The 17,134-nt window shown below is 32.0% G+C and overlaps 3 protein-coding genes across 5 annotated transcripts; 1 reads left to right on the forward strand and 2 right to left on the reverse strand.

Moving 5' to 3' along the window:
* Window positions 1-32: 32 nt before the first annotated feature.
* LOC123705783 (putative uncharacterized protein DDB_G0282499) lies at window positions 33-2,517 on the reverse strand. 3 transcript variants are annotated; one of them, XM_045654797.1, is made up of 4 exons: window positions 2,282-2,517; window positions 1,615-1,870; window positions 1,346-1,539; window positions 33-1,023 (listed from the first exon to the last, which is right to left on the reverse strand). In XM_045654797.1, exons 3-4 carry the CDS (start codon window positions 1,355-1,357, stop codon window positions 370-372), a joined length of 666 nt encoding a protein of 221 aa, XP_045510753.1. In that variant the 5' UTR covers window positions 1,358-1,539; window positions 1,615-1,870; window positions 2,282-2,517; the 3' UTR covers window positions 33-369. The 3 variants fall into 3 exon arrangements, with proteins under 3 accessions (XP_045510753.1, XP_045510752.1, XP_045510751.1); XM_045654796.1 differs by lacking the exon at window positions 2,282-2,517 and adding an exon at window positions 1,999-2,182 and having other exon boundaries at window positions 1,796-1,870; XM_045654795.1 differs by having other exon boundaries at window positions 1,346-1,870.
* A 124-nt stretch (window positions 2,518-2,641) lies between these two features.
* On the reverse strand, window positions 2,642-4,884 carry LOC123705784 (actin-related protein 2/3 complex subunit 5-B). The gene is made up of 3 exons (XM_045654798.1): window positions 4,703-4,884; window positions 3,145-3,217; window positions 2,642-2,961 (listed from the first exon to the last, which is right to left on the reverse strand). The coding sequence occupies exons 1-3, from the start codon at window positions 4,840-4,842 to the stop codon at window positions 2,722-2,724; spliced, it is 453 nt and encodes a 150-aa protein (XP_045510754.1). The 5' UTR covers window positions 4,843-4,884; the 3' UTR covers window positions 2,642-2,721.
* A 1,069-nt stretch (window positions 4,885-5,953) lies between these two features.
* LOC123706389 (programmed cell death protein 10) lies at window positions 5,954-8,425 on the forward strand. Its single transcript, XM_045655646.1, has 6 exons — window positions 5,954-5,972; window positions 6,093-6,189; window positions 6,545-6,722; window positions 7,147-7,279; window positions 7,368-7,529; window positions 7,922-8,425. The coding sequence occupies exons 2-6, from the start codon at window positions 6,118-6,120 to the stop codon at window positions 8,004-8,006; spliced, it is 630 nt and encodes a 209-aa protein (XP_045511602.1). The 5' UTR covers window positions 5,954-5,972; window positions 6,093-6,117; the 3' UTR covers window positions 8,007-8,425.
* The last annotated feature ends 8,709 nt before the right edge of the window (window positions 8,426-17,134 follow it).

The raw sequence follows: 17,134 nt of genomic DNA on the forward strand, positions 1-17,134 counted from the left end.
TATTTACATAACAGAAATAATTTATTCCAACAAATGATAACAATCATAATTACACATGTAGCAACAAAAGCTCTTAAAAGCTAAATAACAGGCGTTCTTTTTTTACAAAAATATACACACATACACATTCATATACAATTAATTCGTTCAACATACTTTTTCAACTGAAAAATCTATCCATCGGGGATAAAGTTGATCTATGGAAATTAAATTTATTGATATTTTATCTCCATGTATTAACTATTACTTAACATACCCACCCTCAGTATACGAATGACCAACATTTTAAAATGGCATTGAAAATTTAGAGGTCTTCTTTGAAAGTGTCATATCAGGTACAATTATATAAATATAAAGATATCATATTAGTTAATGATGATATGAACGTGAAGCCCCATGGTTATTATTTGAATTCATGTTGTTTAAGTAATTTTGGATGGCTATGTCATAATTTTTTGATTCTAATGTATTGTGTCCGTCTTGATCATCGGAAGATTCATAGTAGTTGTTCGGTATGTTGTTGTAATGGTCTCCAGGACCTTCTCCATTATATTCCTCTGCAACGGATGGATTATAACTATTATGTGAGGGTCCATTATACGCGTGACTGTCTTGTTCATATGGATTAGGCGCGTCATCTTGAGGATGATTTTCTTGTACTTGATAAGAATTGTGTGGATTTTGGAAGGAGCCGTCCCTATGTTCTATATCGAGCGCATGATTCTCGTGGTTTAGTTTCGGGGCTACATCATGAGGTACCTTTATTATTTGAGGTACTGGAACGGGATATGGCCTATTTATATGAACTGGGTATGGCACTTTTTGTACTACTTTCACTGGATACGGTACTGGGACTTTAACAGCGACGGTTTTTGTTATTTTAATTATTCTGACTGGTGTTTCGTGGTTTTCCACGTGTTCACCAAGGTCGTGTAATTCTGTTTCATACCCTTCAACTGGTATTGTGTATGAGCTGTGGGATGCGAATGATGTACCGATACAAATCAGTAATATTGTTAATACCTGAAACAAGAAAAATAGGATATAAATTATTCGATTAATTCGTTACGTTAACTATAAAACTAATTGATTAACTAAAATTCTTTATAAGAGCTTTTTATAGAAGGGATTCAGAATTGGTCTGGTAGTTATATAATTGATTCTTTTTTTCCGTAGAGTAATAGTTAGTTGTTTACATAATATAGCTTTTATTCTTTTAATGTTACTTAACTTTAAAAGGAAGCAATATTTATGTAACCTGTATATCAAATAACATCCGATAAAAAATGTGCTCATTATAGAGCGACAAGCAGTAATTCAGTAAAACAAAACAAAAAGTACTAACCGGTGTTTCCATTGTGCTGCGAGTGAGCGGACGACCGAGGCACAGTTGGAACTATCTACTTTATATGAAGAGAGAGGCTTTTATACGCAGCATTCTATCTGGTCAACTAAGAGGCTGCTTTTGCCGAACGAACTGTTACTTTCTTCAGACTCGTATTTATTCCCGCCACTCGGTGTACGGCACCAGTACATTCACTGCAGTCATTGTTAATGTTTATTAGTTCAAGCAAAATGCATCAGGTGTTATTCATGAAATACCTTAATCATTACCTTACTTCCTCGCGCAAATGTACCTTCTATAAATCGGATTGAAATAATAATAAGTTATTTTTCTTTTTTGATTATGAGAACTTTCGAACTTACTTCCTAATGTAGAAAAAAAAATTAATTTTTTTAAATAATATTGAGCATGTTAGGTAACCAGGTCATGTAATATAATGTAATAATTCACCAAATTTTGTAATGCGGTAGTGTCGCAACGCCGAGGACCAAAAAGCCTGTTTTTCCATTCACGAAATTTCCTTCACTAAAATAAAAATTAAATCAAGAGTGATTATAATTATTATTTGTAAGTAGATATATCAAGAAAATGATGCTATTTACAACTTAAGTAGATATATCTCATATTTTATTTTTACAGAAATACAAGCTCACCTGGCAAACATCGTTCTGCCTCACTAGTTATTTCATGACAATCGGTTCAGCCATTTCGGTGGAGACTAGAGTATGAGAAACATTGTGACACGATAATTTTATTTACATAGAGATAATAAAAAAAAACTATTAGGATAAAGCTCTACTATGTGTTGTTATCTACATTGATGGGTCTCTGATCTCTCTGTCTGTCCCTTTTGGTAAATACAATTTCATTCAAATTTGAACAATAAAAAAATGCGACTACAAAAAAAAAAAAAAAAAAAATACTATAGGTACCTACCTCACATGATATTATAGTCTTCTATCCGAATTAGGGTTGTCCTTCACCCATCTGATATTCCAGATGAGACCTAGTTTTTTATCAAATGTCTTTTAAAAATAAATATTCCTATGTGCAAAATAACAAATGAATTACTGGGAAGATATCAGAATTTTATATCTGCTTTGATAAGTTTTTAATGAATTAAGGGGCGATTCCTTGTTTGAAACATCCATCTTATGATGACAATGCTTAGTGTAAACAGCATAAATTCAGGCATTAGAACACAATTGAGATGTTTTATATAACTGTTCGAAAAATAATATATGTACCTACCTAACCACAAAATGAGAAATTGCTCCTAAGTCAAATAAAGAAATATTTCGAATTATGGAATAATTTATTAAACATAATAATAATAGGTAGTACACAATATAGACATAATACAAAACAAAACTTTATTAAACTTTCATTCTATCTGACAGCACTCGCACAATGGATCCAGAACCCCCAATGTTAAATGCCTTTTCATGCCACAAGAGTAGATGTCCACTCGATCCTTCAGATGGGTATTCAAATCCCCTGTAAATATATTTCATCAATATGTCAATGTCATCCAAGGAAAGACTTCCAACAACTTCTTCAATTTGAGCAGACTTGATTGCTAGCAGAACTTTCAATGTCAATGCTAATGCATTGTCCTGTAAAAAAAGAAGGTATTAAGATTTGTTATGCATTATTTTTCAAAATATGTTAGAAAATATGAAAGAGAAGCCAGAAATTGATAAGATATATCAAAAACGAGTAATTGAAATAAAAAGAAAAAAATTGCGTTAATTTATGTAAATGTGAGTAAAAAGGCAAATACTTTGTAATATACCTACTTTTACTTGTTGATCTGATGTTCCAATTGGAGCATGGTTTAACACATGCTTGAGTGCATCAACATATTTAGCTGTATTTATGTGTAAAGAAAATAGGTGTAACAGTTTGCTTATTTTTATAATATAACAATGTGTATAAATTGGTAATTTTTGTTAAGAAAATATAGCAGTATGGTCATAAAATTGTGACAGTCTTTTCTCAGAAACAGTGGCATAGCATACTTTACAGAGCCCTCTTATATTATTTGGTGTGGAGCCCTTAAGTTTAAAAAAAACATCTAAAATATTCAAATATTAACAGTTATAAATACAGGCATGTTTAAGAAACAGTTACCTATATGAAAAAAATTAAAGAACTTTTAGTAATTTAATGCCAGATCACTGTCAATGCACAAGAACAAGCTCAGGATGCAGATTCATTCAACATCATCTTATTGCTAGTTGTCAGATAATTGTACTAGTTCAGGATACATCGCCCATTTTTGCAAGTGACTACTATCAAGCTAATTTTCCGTTTGTAGCTTTATTTTGATGAGACGCCCAATAATTTCGTGTACGAAAGTCTCGATTGTGGTAGCTAACAGAGATAACAAGGATAAAAATTTTTGATTTGATGGTTCTCAAATATTTATTACTAACTGAATGAATTTTTTTTTGTTCAATCTCAAGATTACCTAAATTATTCGAAAAAATATTTGTCCTACAAAATCTATGGTTTGTTCAAAGAGTCCCCCTTTCCAAAGTGTATCGATAACGAGGTCATCATAAATGATTACGAACAAGCTGATTTTTTTGTTTTAACTTAGTTAATGTTTATATAATTCAACAGACATATTGTCCTACAAATTGCGTAATAAATATTTGAGAACCATCAAATCAAAAAATTTTATCCTTGTTATCCAATGACCTATTATACTAGTAGACGCGGCATACGCCAACATCATTGCACTAAAAAACAGCGTAATTAATACATACCTACTTACTAACGCATTATCACCAATACAGTTATTCTCTCTTTCACTCTCACGCACGAGACATAATACATGTCTCACTCATGTACTTCGTAATAACAACTGCCGATTAAAATACAAAAAGAACGTCCAGCCACGACGCTGAATGGTGCGTGACTAAGTGAAACTCGGGCACTTACCTGAGTTTTTTCTTGCCAAAATAGAGAGCGGGTAACGTATCTAGCTCTTTTATATATCATAGTTGTTATCTCTGTTAGCTACCACAATCGAGAGTTTCGTACACGAAATTATTCGGTGTCTCATCAAAATAAAGCTACAAACGGAAAATCAGCTTGATAGTAGTCACTTGCAAAAATGGGCGATGTATCCTGAACTATACATTCTATTGATCTCAAAAATATTCAACCCTACAGTAAAGTCATTATTTAATAAGAAATTAATATGTCAAAGGCCTTTTTAAAAATTGTATTATGCTTGCTTAGCTTAGATAAGTGTTATGACTCATAAGGTACCAATGATGGCTATTTCACTTGAATTTATTACTATATATTATTGATAGAAATAAGTAGATATTATTAAAAGGATATTGATTAAGAAGCGCACAAACTTCTCCTTCATCAGGCCCAGCGGGAACTGAGGGATCAGCTTCATCTTCTCGAAAATTATCTTCATTGTACTGATCAATATCGATTTTACGGAATGCTGAACTTGAGGTATTTTTAGCCATATTTTTTAAAATTGATTTATTGATAATATAGTAAAAACAAATTTAAACTGTTTACAATTTTAAAACAAATTTAAACTGCTCAATGAATATTTAGATAAACAAAAATTTAAAACTTCTAAGCTTCACTTCTGACTTTTGATGTTTTTGTCTTTTGATTTGACATAAAGTTTTAGTCTGTTTTACCGACGAATTGACGTTTGACATATTTTGTTAATAGCAATATCCTAAGAGGCAATATCAGACTTATTTCCGCACCCACAGGGAGATATATTTAATCTGTGATTTAATGTACAACAAGCTGAATAACAAGGTGCTTGTAGAATTAAAGGCCCTACTCACGGTTCAACACAACCCACAATCTGCTGACACAATTTGTTGAAGTCGCGATTGAGCGTTCTCTACTCACGATTCATCCAACCCTCAATCTGCTGATACAATTTCATTCCGCGATTGCTTGCCACAACGTGTGCACGTCACGTTGATGCCTGGCCTGATGCTAAACCTCAACGCAATAATACGCATTATTAATGGATATACTAATTTATGAAATATAAGATAATTATCTTTGTAAAGCTTGTATTTTTTCCAATTTTATTGATAGATTTCAAGGGCTATAAAGTATAAACGGCTATAAAATATAAATATCTTCCTCAAATATGTAAAAATGTCTTTCCCGCGTTTATCTCAAAACCGCCATTTTGCGATTACTGCGCAGCGCGATTGAGCCGAGATTGGAGCAATCACAATACTCACGATTCAACACGCACACAATCTGCTGAGACAATTTGTCGGGTTGCTTCCGCGCCGATCCAATACACAACATGTTGGGTTACGCCCCCAACGTGCCCTCAACTATACTATTCACGACACAATCTGTCAGCTCACTGCAGATTGTGTCAGCAGATTGTTACTGAAATTGAATCGTGAGTAGGCTACTTTAGAATCACACACACACAGAACAGTAAGAACATGCAGTTCTACTGTTCTGTGACTAGAATAAAAAATAATAATTATTTCGAAAAATGTCATCTGTGGTCAAAAAGGTCAATTGTGTATGTCAGCTGTCATCTGTTTATGTCACAGTCATTGTCATTATAATCGCCCAGACTCTAGCAGCTGTAAATTTTAAAGTCGTGATATTTACTTATTAATCTTGTGCTAGTTTTGTTGTGATAATATCACTGACTAATATTAAAAGTTTTCATATATTGTATAATTTTAATATAAACATAAAACCTTTCACTTTGCAGCTGTTCTCTATATAATTTCGTCAGAATGACAATGGGTGATGAATTACCTGTCACTTCCTTGGTTTTACCTGTTCTTATACGCCCCGTACTTACCCAGGTAAATATTATCAATGCTATAATATACTGTAGGATGTATTTTGATAGAAAGAGAAATTAAAGTTTGTGCTTTGTGGCCATATTTACACTTTTATATTATTAAGGTTAATAGGGTTGAGCAGTTTCCTTATGCGGGTTACTCACATACCTGCAGCGCAGTTGCACCCTTAATTGGCTCCTTAATTTTGATGTGTATAGGCAAGCAGGGGCAATTTAGGTTTAGTTATTAAATAAGCATACAATTTAAATTTTTGTTTTATTTGGTTGCAAATTCCTATATGTACATACAACTATATGTCAAAATATAATTGTTTACAATAATATTGTTAAATGCAAGTGGAATCTTTGTTTATTAGCTGGAAAAGTATCATGTGGGAGGATCGCAAACTTTGCGTGCGGCTTTAACTAAAGCTGAGGCTGCGTTACCAGGTCTCAACTATGACTTGGTGGCTGGTATTATGAGAAGAGCGGATATTCCAGTGAATATGAATGAGAGTTTACTTCGTTTACAAGGAACTCTCACTGAAGCTGAATGTATGTTGAAGTATTTTCATTATGATTTGGCAATAATACCAATAATACCTACCTATTATTTATGTTCCACATTTATACAATAATTTAAAGTAATTTTTGCCTCTTGATGTGTATGTTATTTTTTTTGTAGAGAATATTAAAAATTATCTGCTATGATAATGTAGAATATATTTTACCAAGATGAATGTTAAAATAATAAATAACAAAAAGTGCAGAACTTGCTTAACATCTGTAGAATTATATCAATTCTCCATATTGTAGTACTAAGGAGGGAAGACTGATGGGCAATTGCTACATCACTGCCAAGTATCATCAGTATTTGTTTAGTGATTTATGCCTGAAAGAGCCACTAACATACATAAATCCATCCTCACAAACATTTATAATATTAGTTATGTAACATAATGTTGCTTTAAAATTTTAGGTGCAGATTTAAGACTGAACAGATCAGAAGAAGCATTCCAAGAGTTAAATAAAAAGTCAGCAGCTCTCAAGAAAATTTTGAGTAGAATTCCTGATGAAATAACAGACCGTAAGACATTCCTGGAAACAATTAAGTAAGTATGGTGCTAATAAATAATTACCTTAATATCCCAAATTTAATCTATCGATTTCTTAATATATAATTATTTTATTATTTTATAGGGAAATAGCATCAGCTATTAAGAAACTACTTGATGCGGTGAATGAGGTTTCCACATACACCCCAGGGCCGGGCAAGCAAGCTCTGGAGCAAAGAAAGAGGGAATTTGTTAAATATTCAAAACGCTTTTCAAATACTCTGAAGGAGTATTTCAAAGAGGGACAGTGAGTATTTTTGGTGATATATTATGTTAAATCTTATACAAAAATAAAACAATGAATTTTTAAACAATGATATTGAATATCTTTTTATACCTTATAATTTAGATAATAGAAAGATGTTTAAAAACCAATAAAATATGGCTATGGTATTTGATAAATCAAGAGAAAAATTACAACTTGAAAAATTTATATGTAATTGGGAGGAGCATTATCACATTTTAGTACTAGTTGTGTTTTACATGACACCTTCCTCAAATAATGCAGAAATTTAGCATAAAAATATACTCTTGAATGTTATATCATGTCTTTCGCCATTTTTAACCGACTTGAGGGCATTCGCAATTTGGCGGGTATATTTTTATTTATTTATTAATGTTTTAATTTTTTTGTTTCAGGGCCAATGCTGTGTTTGTTAGTGCATTATATTTGATACATCAAACAAATCAAATTTTGTATACAGTAAAAAGCAAATCTGAATAAGAATGTATTTCGTAACCATTGAAACTATTTGTTAAATATTATTGTATGATGTTGCAAAAGTATTTTGATTAACTTTCTTTAAATATTATTTTTATATGTTAACTGATAATCTAATATATTATAAAATTTATGATAAGTGGTTAGAGTGTCTGTCATGATTTTCATATAAATACTTTAAAAGTCATTAAAATGTTGTTTGATGCTAGATCACACTTTAGAATCACAAACTGAATGTTCATTAATAGATGCCCAGGTGCTTCTTGGAAAAATAAATTTTATCATAAAATGTTTATATTCACAACATAGTATTGTGATGCAAAATGTTATGGCAGACAATAGCAATCCATACTTGTTAGTTTATAGTATATGAGTGTAGTACATAAATGTCATTATTTTACATTAAACTATTATTTTAAATATTTTGGCGTTTTTTTATTCAAGTAAAAATTGCTGTACCTAAAACAGAAAAAAATAATTCGTTTATTGCCTAGCTAGCAAGTAGCCAGAAAAGATAGATTCTAGGCAATAGCAGCCTTTATGTATGTTTTAACCGACTACTTTAGACCTCAATGCTTTAGACTCGATTTTTACCCACTTTAAACGGACAAATTTAGCCGATTCCACCTCAAACAATAAAAATTATAATGACCATAAATTGCTTAATTGATCATATATTTAACATTTGATCAATATAATAATATTTTCTCTTACCCGAATCTTAAAACCGCGAAAACGGTTGGTAGAACTTTTTAAATCAGATCTCATGCACATAATGCTTGCCATCTTTTAAAATTCCTTTTTTAATTTCTCAGACGAATCAATTTCCGAATGTACTAAAACCAAACTTTAAAGTATTTTTTTTTGTTACCCGGATTCTTAATCCAGAAATAGTTACCTACAGAATATTGTTTTTTTGTTTCCCATCGTACTGTTTGTGCATTTGCATCGTTTTGTGCATATAGATTTCGTGTGTCTGGAACTCATTCGTCTGGATCTGGATTGTAAAAGGTCATACAAACCGTACAAGTGAAGAAATTCGGAGTTGCAATTTTATGGCAAACATAACCTCTGAATTAAAAAAATCGGGATTATGAAAAAATATTCAAACGTTTTTGGGATCTCGAATTTTGATGTTCAGAATATTAAAATTTGACATTTAGATAGGTAATCAAATAATTAGGACAATAAATTAATTGAAAACGATCCTATTTTAAGTGCACAAATGTTCAATGAACTTACAAATATTTTAATCGGATCCAATCGAGGAAATTATATAGCGGTCTTAGGTCCACCGGTGACAAATAATACCTAATTCATAAAAAATACTATGAAATTGAACGGAACAGTTAATAATGAAAACGTTGGTGTGAGAAAAATAGTTTGGATATAAAAAGCAGTTTTTCTAAATCGGGCGTTAATGGATACTTTCGTGACCAGGTTGACTTGGGTCATGAATATTGCGATTCGTCTCGTCGTGCGACACCGGACAATAGCCGGTCACCAGTCGTGCCTGTTGAACTCTACGCATCTCGGTTATTTTAAAGCGTGACACTTGACACAGCCTCTCGAGGTCTCCAACCTCAAGAATTCGGGCGTTCCAGGAAATTAATTTGTATTATTTAGGAAAAGGAAAACTGAGTTTATCCCTTAAAATATGAAAATATATCTAGTAATAAAGCTATATACCTACTTTATAAATTGGTATTGAAAAAAAAATGAAGCTTTGTTAATCTAGTCAAAAGTAATTTTGATAGCAACATATGAATCTAAGTATGTTAATACGTTGTACTTAAACCACGACGCCATTTATACCTACCCACTTACTCCAGTTATCTTAAATCTACAATCGATACATTACTAGGTAGGTAAGTACCTACAACAAGTATTGCACGTTTAGTTTGACAGCGACCTTATAATACAACAACAATAGGTCACTTTCTTTCCGGATCAAATACGACGGTTCATCTCATGGCACCGAATCCTAACAATGAGTCAATCATGCGGATCATTTTAAATATTCATAGCTTTAAAGCGGAGGCGTAATCGATTTTAACTTCGGCGCGTTAGTTCTGCTTTTGCTCTACATTTATAAGATGAAAGTCTATGATATGTTCACCTTTTGTCACGTTACTCCCTATGACCCTATATTTGTTAGCTTTTCATCCATCACTATTGATATGTAAATCAGATTTTCACAAGCTATGATGATGATCGAATACGTCATTATCAAGCACACTTTCAAGTGTAAATTTGCCTTGTTTTTATGTTAAGGATAAAATATTTATAGCAATATTTCTAGGTACCTATAATCATTTGCTTTGTTATTCTCTTCATTGAGGATAATAAACTGAAAGATATAGACTAGCTGTTACCGCGGCGTCGCCCACCTGGATCTGAGCAGATATTATTTTATATTTTCAGCAATGTTGGTGATATATTTTTGTAAAAAAGAAACAATATTATTTAGTTACTGTTTTTTGTTAACTGAGTTAATCTAATGTTAGTATGCAAAGTGCAAAATCATTCATAAACTATAATTTCACTTAAAATCACCTCATTTATAATTATCACAGATCAAGTGATACCCTGTATGCCGAAATACTTTTCATCCCCAATTTCGTCTATGCGACAAGCCCTTTAAAACGAATTCTGTATAACGTACCGAACGAATAAGGTTAAAATTATTTCTCAAGAATTTGGATATAATCCATACCAATATTATAAATGCGAAAGTAACTCTGACTGTCTGTTACTCAATCACGCCTTATCTACTGAACCAATTTGTATGAAATTTGGTATAGAGATATTTTGATACCCGAGAAAGGACATAGGCTACTTTTTACCCCGGAACATAGGCTAGGTTTTATCCCGGAAATCACACGGGAACGGGAACTATGCGGGTTTTTCTTTAACTGCGCGGGCGATGCCGCGGGTGGAAAGCTAGTATTATTTATCTATATTATGTCAGCGTACGTCAGTGGAGCTGACGGACGAATTAAAGCATGGTAACTTATGTTTAAAATTTAAAATATTAGATATTTTGAGAATAATTTTCTTAACACTAACTAGGGAAACGAAAATTAAAACTTTTATTATCTACTATAATCAAGTTTAAAGTAACAGCATTATTTCAAGGGCATACTGTAATATTATATAACTTTTTCAACGTACCAAAAAAATATTGTTTTTAATAATTTTAAATACAATATTTTTTTGGTACACATACATTTAATTAAGTAGATATTCCTAATAAATAGTGTTATTATTTGATGTTACATGTAGGTAATAGTTAGTTTAAAAAAATTAAAACCTATGAAAGTTAGAATCTACTCGAATTTATAAGTTTTCTGTAGAAACTGAGGCCCAGAAGTAGAATCAAGTAGGTAGGTTCTGTAGAGGTTAATAGAAATTGTAGGACCTATTGATGGATATAGAATTATTTTATGGAACTTTCGCCCATAATTTCTCTTAGTAGATTTTAATTAAGCATCTCACCCTTTATTTAAAAATATATTTAACTTATCGTTTTAATTCTGTAATTTCATACTTGGTGATTTTTCTTCTAATAAACAAGCAGAACGAGGCGGAGGATTGTTGGTACTACATTGGAAACTTTTAAAATTCTCTAAACTAGTCAAAAAAAATCTAGAAACATTATTGTATGTTTGTGTTCAAAATTGATGTGTGCCCATTATAAATTAGCATAGCAGACTACTGAAAAAGCTAGTTGACAATGCAACACATTCGGAATTGATTGCGGAGGAGCATCCCATAATTGTTGCACATCAATCTCCGTTCCTGGTTGCAAAAACAAGCATTTGTTATTGAAGATATTATCATTCGAATTCGATAACCGAAATGTAAACGTAATTTATACCAACTATTCAAATTGTAACATTATACAGAACGAAGTGCATGAAAGTTCAACGTTGAATTTCGCTTAATTCAGAATGAACGAGAATTGTAAGCAACTATATTCTATTTCTAAAACTCAATAGAAAGTATACATTTTTCTTTAGTTTCATCATGATTTTGTATTACCTATACTGAAATATTTAATTTGTGTAGAAGATAATTATTTATTTTAATAATTGCAAAATAGGTGTAAGTATGTACTTGAAAGACTTGTTATTTATTCGGAATATCAAATATGAATATTCAACACCATCGATTGATCACATAAAAATAAACATTTTTTTACAAACGTTTGCATGATACAAACAAATAATTTGGCCCTCGTAGTTGATCCTATTGATTGCTTTAGCGTCCCTTTATACAAAATCTTGGTGTACCGTCAACCTAGTTCCTTATGTCTAGATTTCCTGAAACAGACAGATTTCAAGAAAAATATTGATGTAGTCAAGTTGGCTGTATCATATATTTCCCTAAACGATTTCAGAATTGATAAATTTCCATGTTTCAGCAGACAGATGTGTCGATGAAAAGTTTGACGGTATAGCAACCCGTGTCTAATGCGATGCGTAATAAAATATTTATGGAGCATCTGCTGGCGTCGGGGCAGTGGAGGTGAGGTGCGGAGCTCGGACGCATATGCAATGGCGTCTCCAGGCGACGATCCACAGGCAAATCTATGCTAATTCATCACACGCTGAATAATGTGCTGTTTTGACGGGTCAAGTGTCTGTTTCTTGTATCACAATACATTATCTAGGGAGTCGATAGCATTTTTAAAGTTGTAAAGGTGAATTTAAACGAGACACATTTTAAGTACTTATAGATTCTTTATTTTACGGATGTGTACATAAATATGAAAGAATGTGTAACATATGACAGCATAGTAGCGCGTTTAACGTAGGCAGCATCCATTAAATGAATGCAAATATGTCGCTTGTGCAGATTTGCGGAAGAGTTCCCACAGCGACCCGGAGGGTCACTCGTGGGACAACACTGCAACTGTATTGTCGGCGGTTGCGCCAGGCGCCGGCACTGCCGCACCCGGCATCTGCTCCCTGTCGTGGGAGTGTGCAGGGAAACTGATCGCACATCACCAACAATAACACACAAATCAACGAGCCGCCCGTGGCAGGTCGCCCGGACGCACCCCTCTGGAAGCTGTGGGAACCGAACACTCGATTAATAATATCATGTACTTAATCCCTGTTTCAAAACAAGCATAGTCTAACATGGAGACCCATTGCACAATGAATTTTGACCGGAACTAAATAATGTTATTTGTTACCAGTATTGCTAACAAATATTACAATATATTTTATCGGTATAGATTCTCACGTCCCACACTATGTAATCAATCTTTTGAGAACGTAAACTATAAACATATCATACTGTTTTTATCGAATTTAAATTAAAGTATGTTTGAATATTATTATATTTTATATATCTCTATAAAATTTAATTATATTAGTGTGCGATACAGTCTACACTCTACATTCTTATAGCTACGGGCTACGAGTCAGCTCTATACCTAATATCACAGACTAATAATAATATACTACGTACACGGTACATTAATAATAATATGTAATATATCTGTGAGTATTTTTTTTGGTGGTATACCTATTTGGGTCTCATCGTTAGCAGATAATTCTGTAGGTATTAATAATATAGCTAGTTATATATAATAGAAGCTAATGCCTATTAATATCATATTTTGTTTATGGTATATTTTTTTTTAAACTAATTGTAGTTGTGTATTTAATTCATTAGTATAATTGCGTCATATCATCTCATATGAATATTCATTAGTCATGAATGAGGGGTTGGTACGAAATTACTATCGAACTATCATCATACATCACCTGACGCGTATGGTCAACATTGCGTGACCATATCCAATGTAATTGTGGCTGTCTGAGCTCATCAACAAATTGTCGAAAAATGTTTCATTTATGTTAGGTATGCTTGTAATTTTTATGTAGTTTGAGTTATTGATTCTATTTTATTTATTTACCTACTTAACAATATTTTTATTACGAAACGATTATATTGATATATCTGCTAATTACTATACCAGAAAAGTATTACAGAATATAAATGAATATTTGTAATTTAAATAACTTACATTTATAAGAAAGTGTATTTAACTTTTTCGTGACTGCCTTCATGTCTATCTTTTGCCTTTACTTACCTGTGCCAGTAAGTTATCAGCTCTAGTTCTACGAGATTGTATTATGTATAAGGCTTGATAATTATTATTTAGTTTAAACTATTATAGATTAATATGTTTACGAGCTTGTTTGTTGGTAAAATCATCAATTTAAACATTTTTCTAGTACTTAATGTATCTCTGTAAAATATAATTTATCACTGGTGATGTGCAATGGCATTGTCTATACATATAATAAAATCGTAGGAAAGTCAAAACTGTACATTGAATATTTTTTTAAAAGAATACATAATCCATGATCTATAATCGATATAGAAGCCAAAAACATAGTTTTTAGAATTTTTGTCTGTTTGTCTGTTTGTCGGTTTGTCTGTTTGTCTGTTTGTCTGTATGTTTGTCCGAGCTAATCTCGAAAAGTACCGCATAGATTGACTTCAAATTTTGCATGAATATTACTAACAGGTCGGGTGAGGCTTTTATATACACATTATCACGCTATCACCTCCGGGGGAGGAGCTGTGAACCTTTATTTTTCTAACGTATTCCGTGTATTACACAGCGTACAATCTAAAGACTCATGTTTAAATGTTGTTTTTGGGTAAGCCACGCTATTATCTAGCTTTACACTATAAAAACTACGTCATTTACGTAATTTTGGCAGAGAAACAGTTTAATGAATCTTAGTAGTATAAAGACAAATTTAAAACAGCGCCATCTATGAGACTTCATTAAAATCAAATCAATTTACATATTTAACGCTTCTTGCAAATTTATAATTAAGAATTAAATAATATGATGTTGGTGGGGTTTTTAATTGTACTTATTTATTTAACTTTTTAACCCATGTCTTCCCAGAGTCCACTTCAGGTGCTTATATTTTGTGACTTATATGATGTGAATATACTAAATAAAATTTTACAAGTGAGGGTAGATGTTTATTATTTGATGTCAAACAAGACACCATTAACAGTTAATTGTGACATTTTAAAAAATCCTTCTTGCGTTCCCACAAAAGGTAAAATGTGGCTTTTATATTTATTCTTTATACATAATTAATTATATAGTTAGACTCATGTTTTTAATTAGAATTGAAGTTACGACAAAATAAGAAAATGATGAAATTTTATTTTTATGTATAACTTTTACAAGACTATATTATACGCCCAAAGAAGGTCACTTAAGTTCTTGATAGAATTTTATTTGTTAGTAGCTTTTTAATAAAATAAGGTAAAGTAATCTTTTCATTTTTTTTATTTACAGATTCAATGTTCATAAAAAATTAACGATTTGCGTGAGGATGTAGTAGAAATAAGTATCCTGGCGCGTGGTCAATTGTTGACTAAAGTTAATTTCCAACGTATGGTACAATCATTGGAAGAATCTTGGGTAATTTTAGAGGATATTTTTCGGGAATGAGAAAAGGGGCAGCCAACCACGTATCAGCGTGCGTGCGTGAGAATCTACGTTTTAGTACCAAAAAAAATGTTATTTTGAAACGTAAATATTGCACTCACAACTACTGTACAAGTATGATTTTTATTCGTGCTTTACTGTTGTTTTATTATCGTTATGGCTTTCGCGGTACAGATAGTACTGGGATCAGAGTACATATTATTTATCAATTTAATATACGTACCACACCAAGTAAAATATTTACAATCATACCAAATGGATTAACACGGTATGTACATAAGGCGGTCTTATCGCTTACTAGCGATCTCTTCCAGACTGCCCAAGGTAAGAGATAAAGAATTATACTCATGATCCAGCAATTTTCAACCGAAAAAGAAGTTTTTCTGTAATTGGTAGTTGTTTCATTTATTTATTTTAAAAACCTAATTTTACTTTTACATTTGCCCATTTGCATTACATTCAGCTTCCATAAAACTTATAAAAATTTTATGTTTATTTCTGTCTAATATAACTACTCTTTTTTAGATATAAATAACAAAAACAACTTTTTTATTAAAATTTAGTACCTTGGGAAGATATTATCTATGTGTTAATAGAACAATACATAAAGGAAGTTATGTTACGATTTTATACAATGAAAATATGTAAAAAAATATTAGCAGGTGTAATTATTAAATTGATCCCGAACCCAAAACTGTAGTTAATTTTTTTGTCATTTAGTGTTTAATTCATGTCAATTGATTCATTAATAAAAAAAATTATGATCATTTAAATAATCACGGCGAACATTTGCTAAGGCATTCATGTACAAGGTGTAATCGTTCAGTGTGCACAGGCGATTTTTTTTTTGTAAGTATTACAGATAACAAAAAACTTTAAACTGATATCGAAAGTACTTAACCTAATAATGGCCGTAATCATTTTTTTTTAAATAAATCGAGAAATATCAAAAAAAATATCTTTAAACCCTTACATTAAGTACATATGAAATATGAATATCCCATATACATTTAATATGAAAGATTTTAGCTTTCTTTTTCTTTTTTTGGTTGTCTGCTTTAATTACTTCGCAAATTTGAAGTGGCATTTTCCACGCTTTTCCCGGACATTTTCACGCATTTTCCGGATATTTTCCGGGCATTTTCCGGGCAATTCCTCACGCATTTTCCGGGGATTTTCCAGGCATTTTCCACGCTTTTCCCGGATATTTTCCAGACATTTCCCAGACATTTTCCGGAGATTTTCCAGGCACTTTCCACGCTTTTCCCAGACATTTTTACGCATTTTCCGGATATTTTCCGCATATTTTCCGGGTATTTCCCGGACATTTTCACACATTTTCCGGGGGATTTCCCAGATATTTTACAGGCATTTTCCGGATATCCCCAGATTTCCGGAAAGTACGTAAGTTTTTTAGCTTAGATTAGTAATAAATTCTATTAACAATTCTATGAATTGTTTATGGTAGTACGTGTTTACTAAATAATTGTATGTAAAGTAGTAACTACTATGCAGTCGCTATTCCACGCGGACGAAGTCGCGGGCACAGCTAGTAGTAAATAAAACATGTAACGTTCCGGACCATAAGTTTTTGATTATATCGTCCGCGTGTGCCAACTGTCAGCAGTCG

The sequence above is a fragment of the Colias croceus genome, chromosome 3 (assembly GCF_905220415.1).
Source record: "Colias croceus chromosome 3, ilColCroc2.1".
Lineage (NCBI taxonomy): Eukaryota > Metazoa > Arthropoda > Insecta > Lepidoptera > Pieridae > Colias > Colias croceus.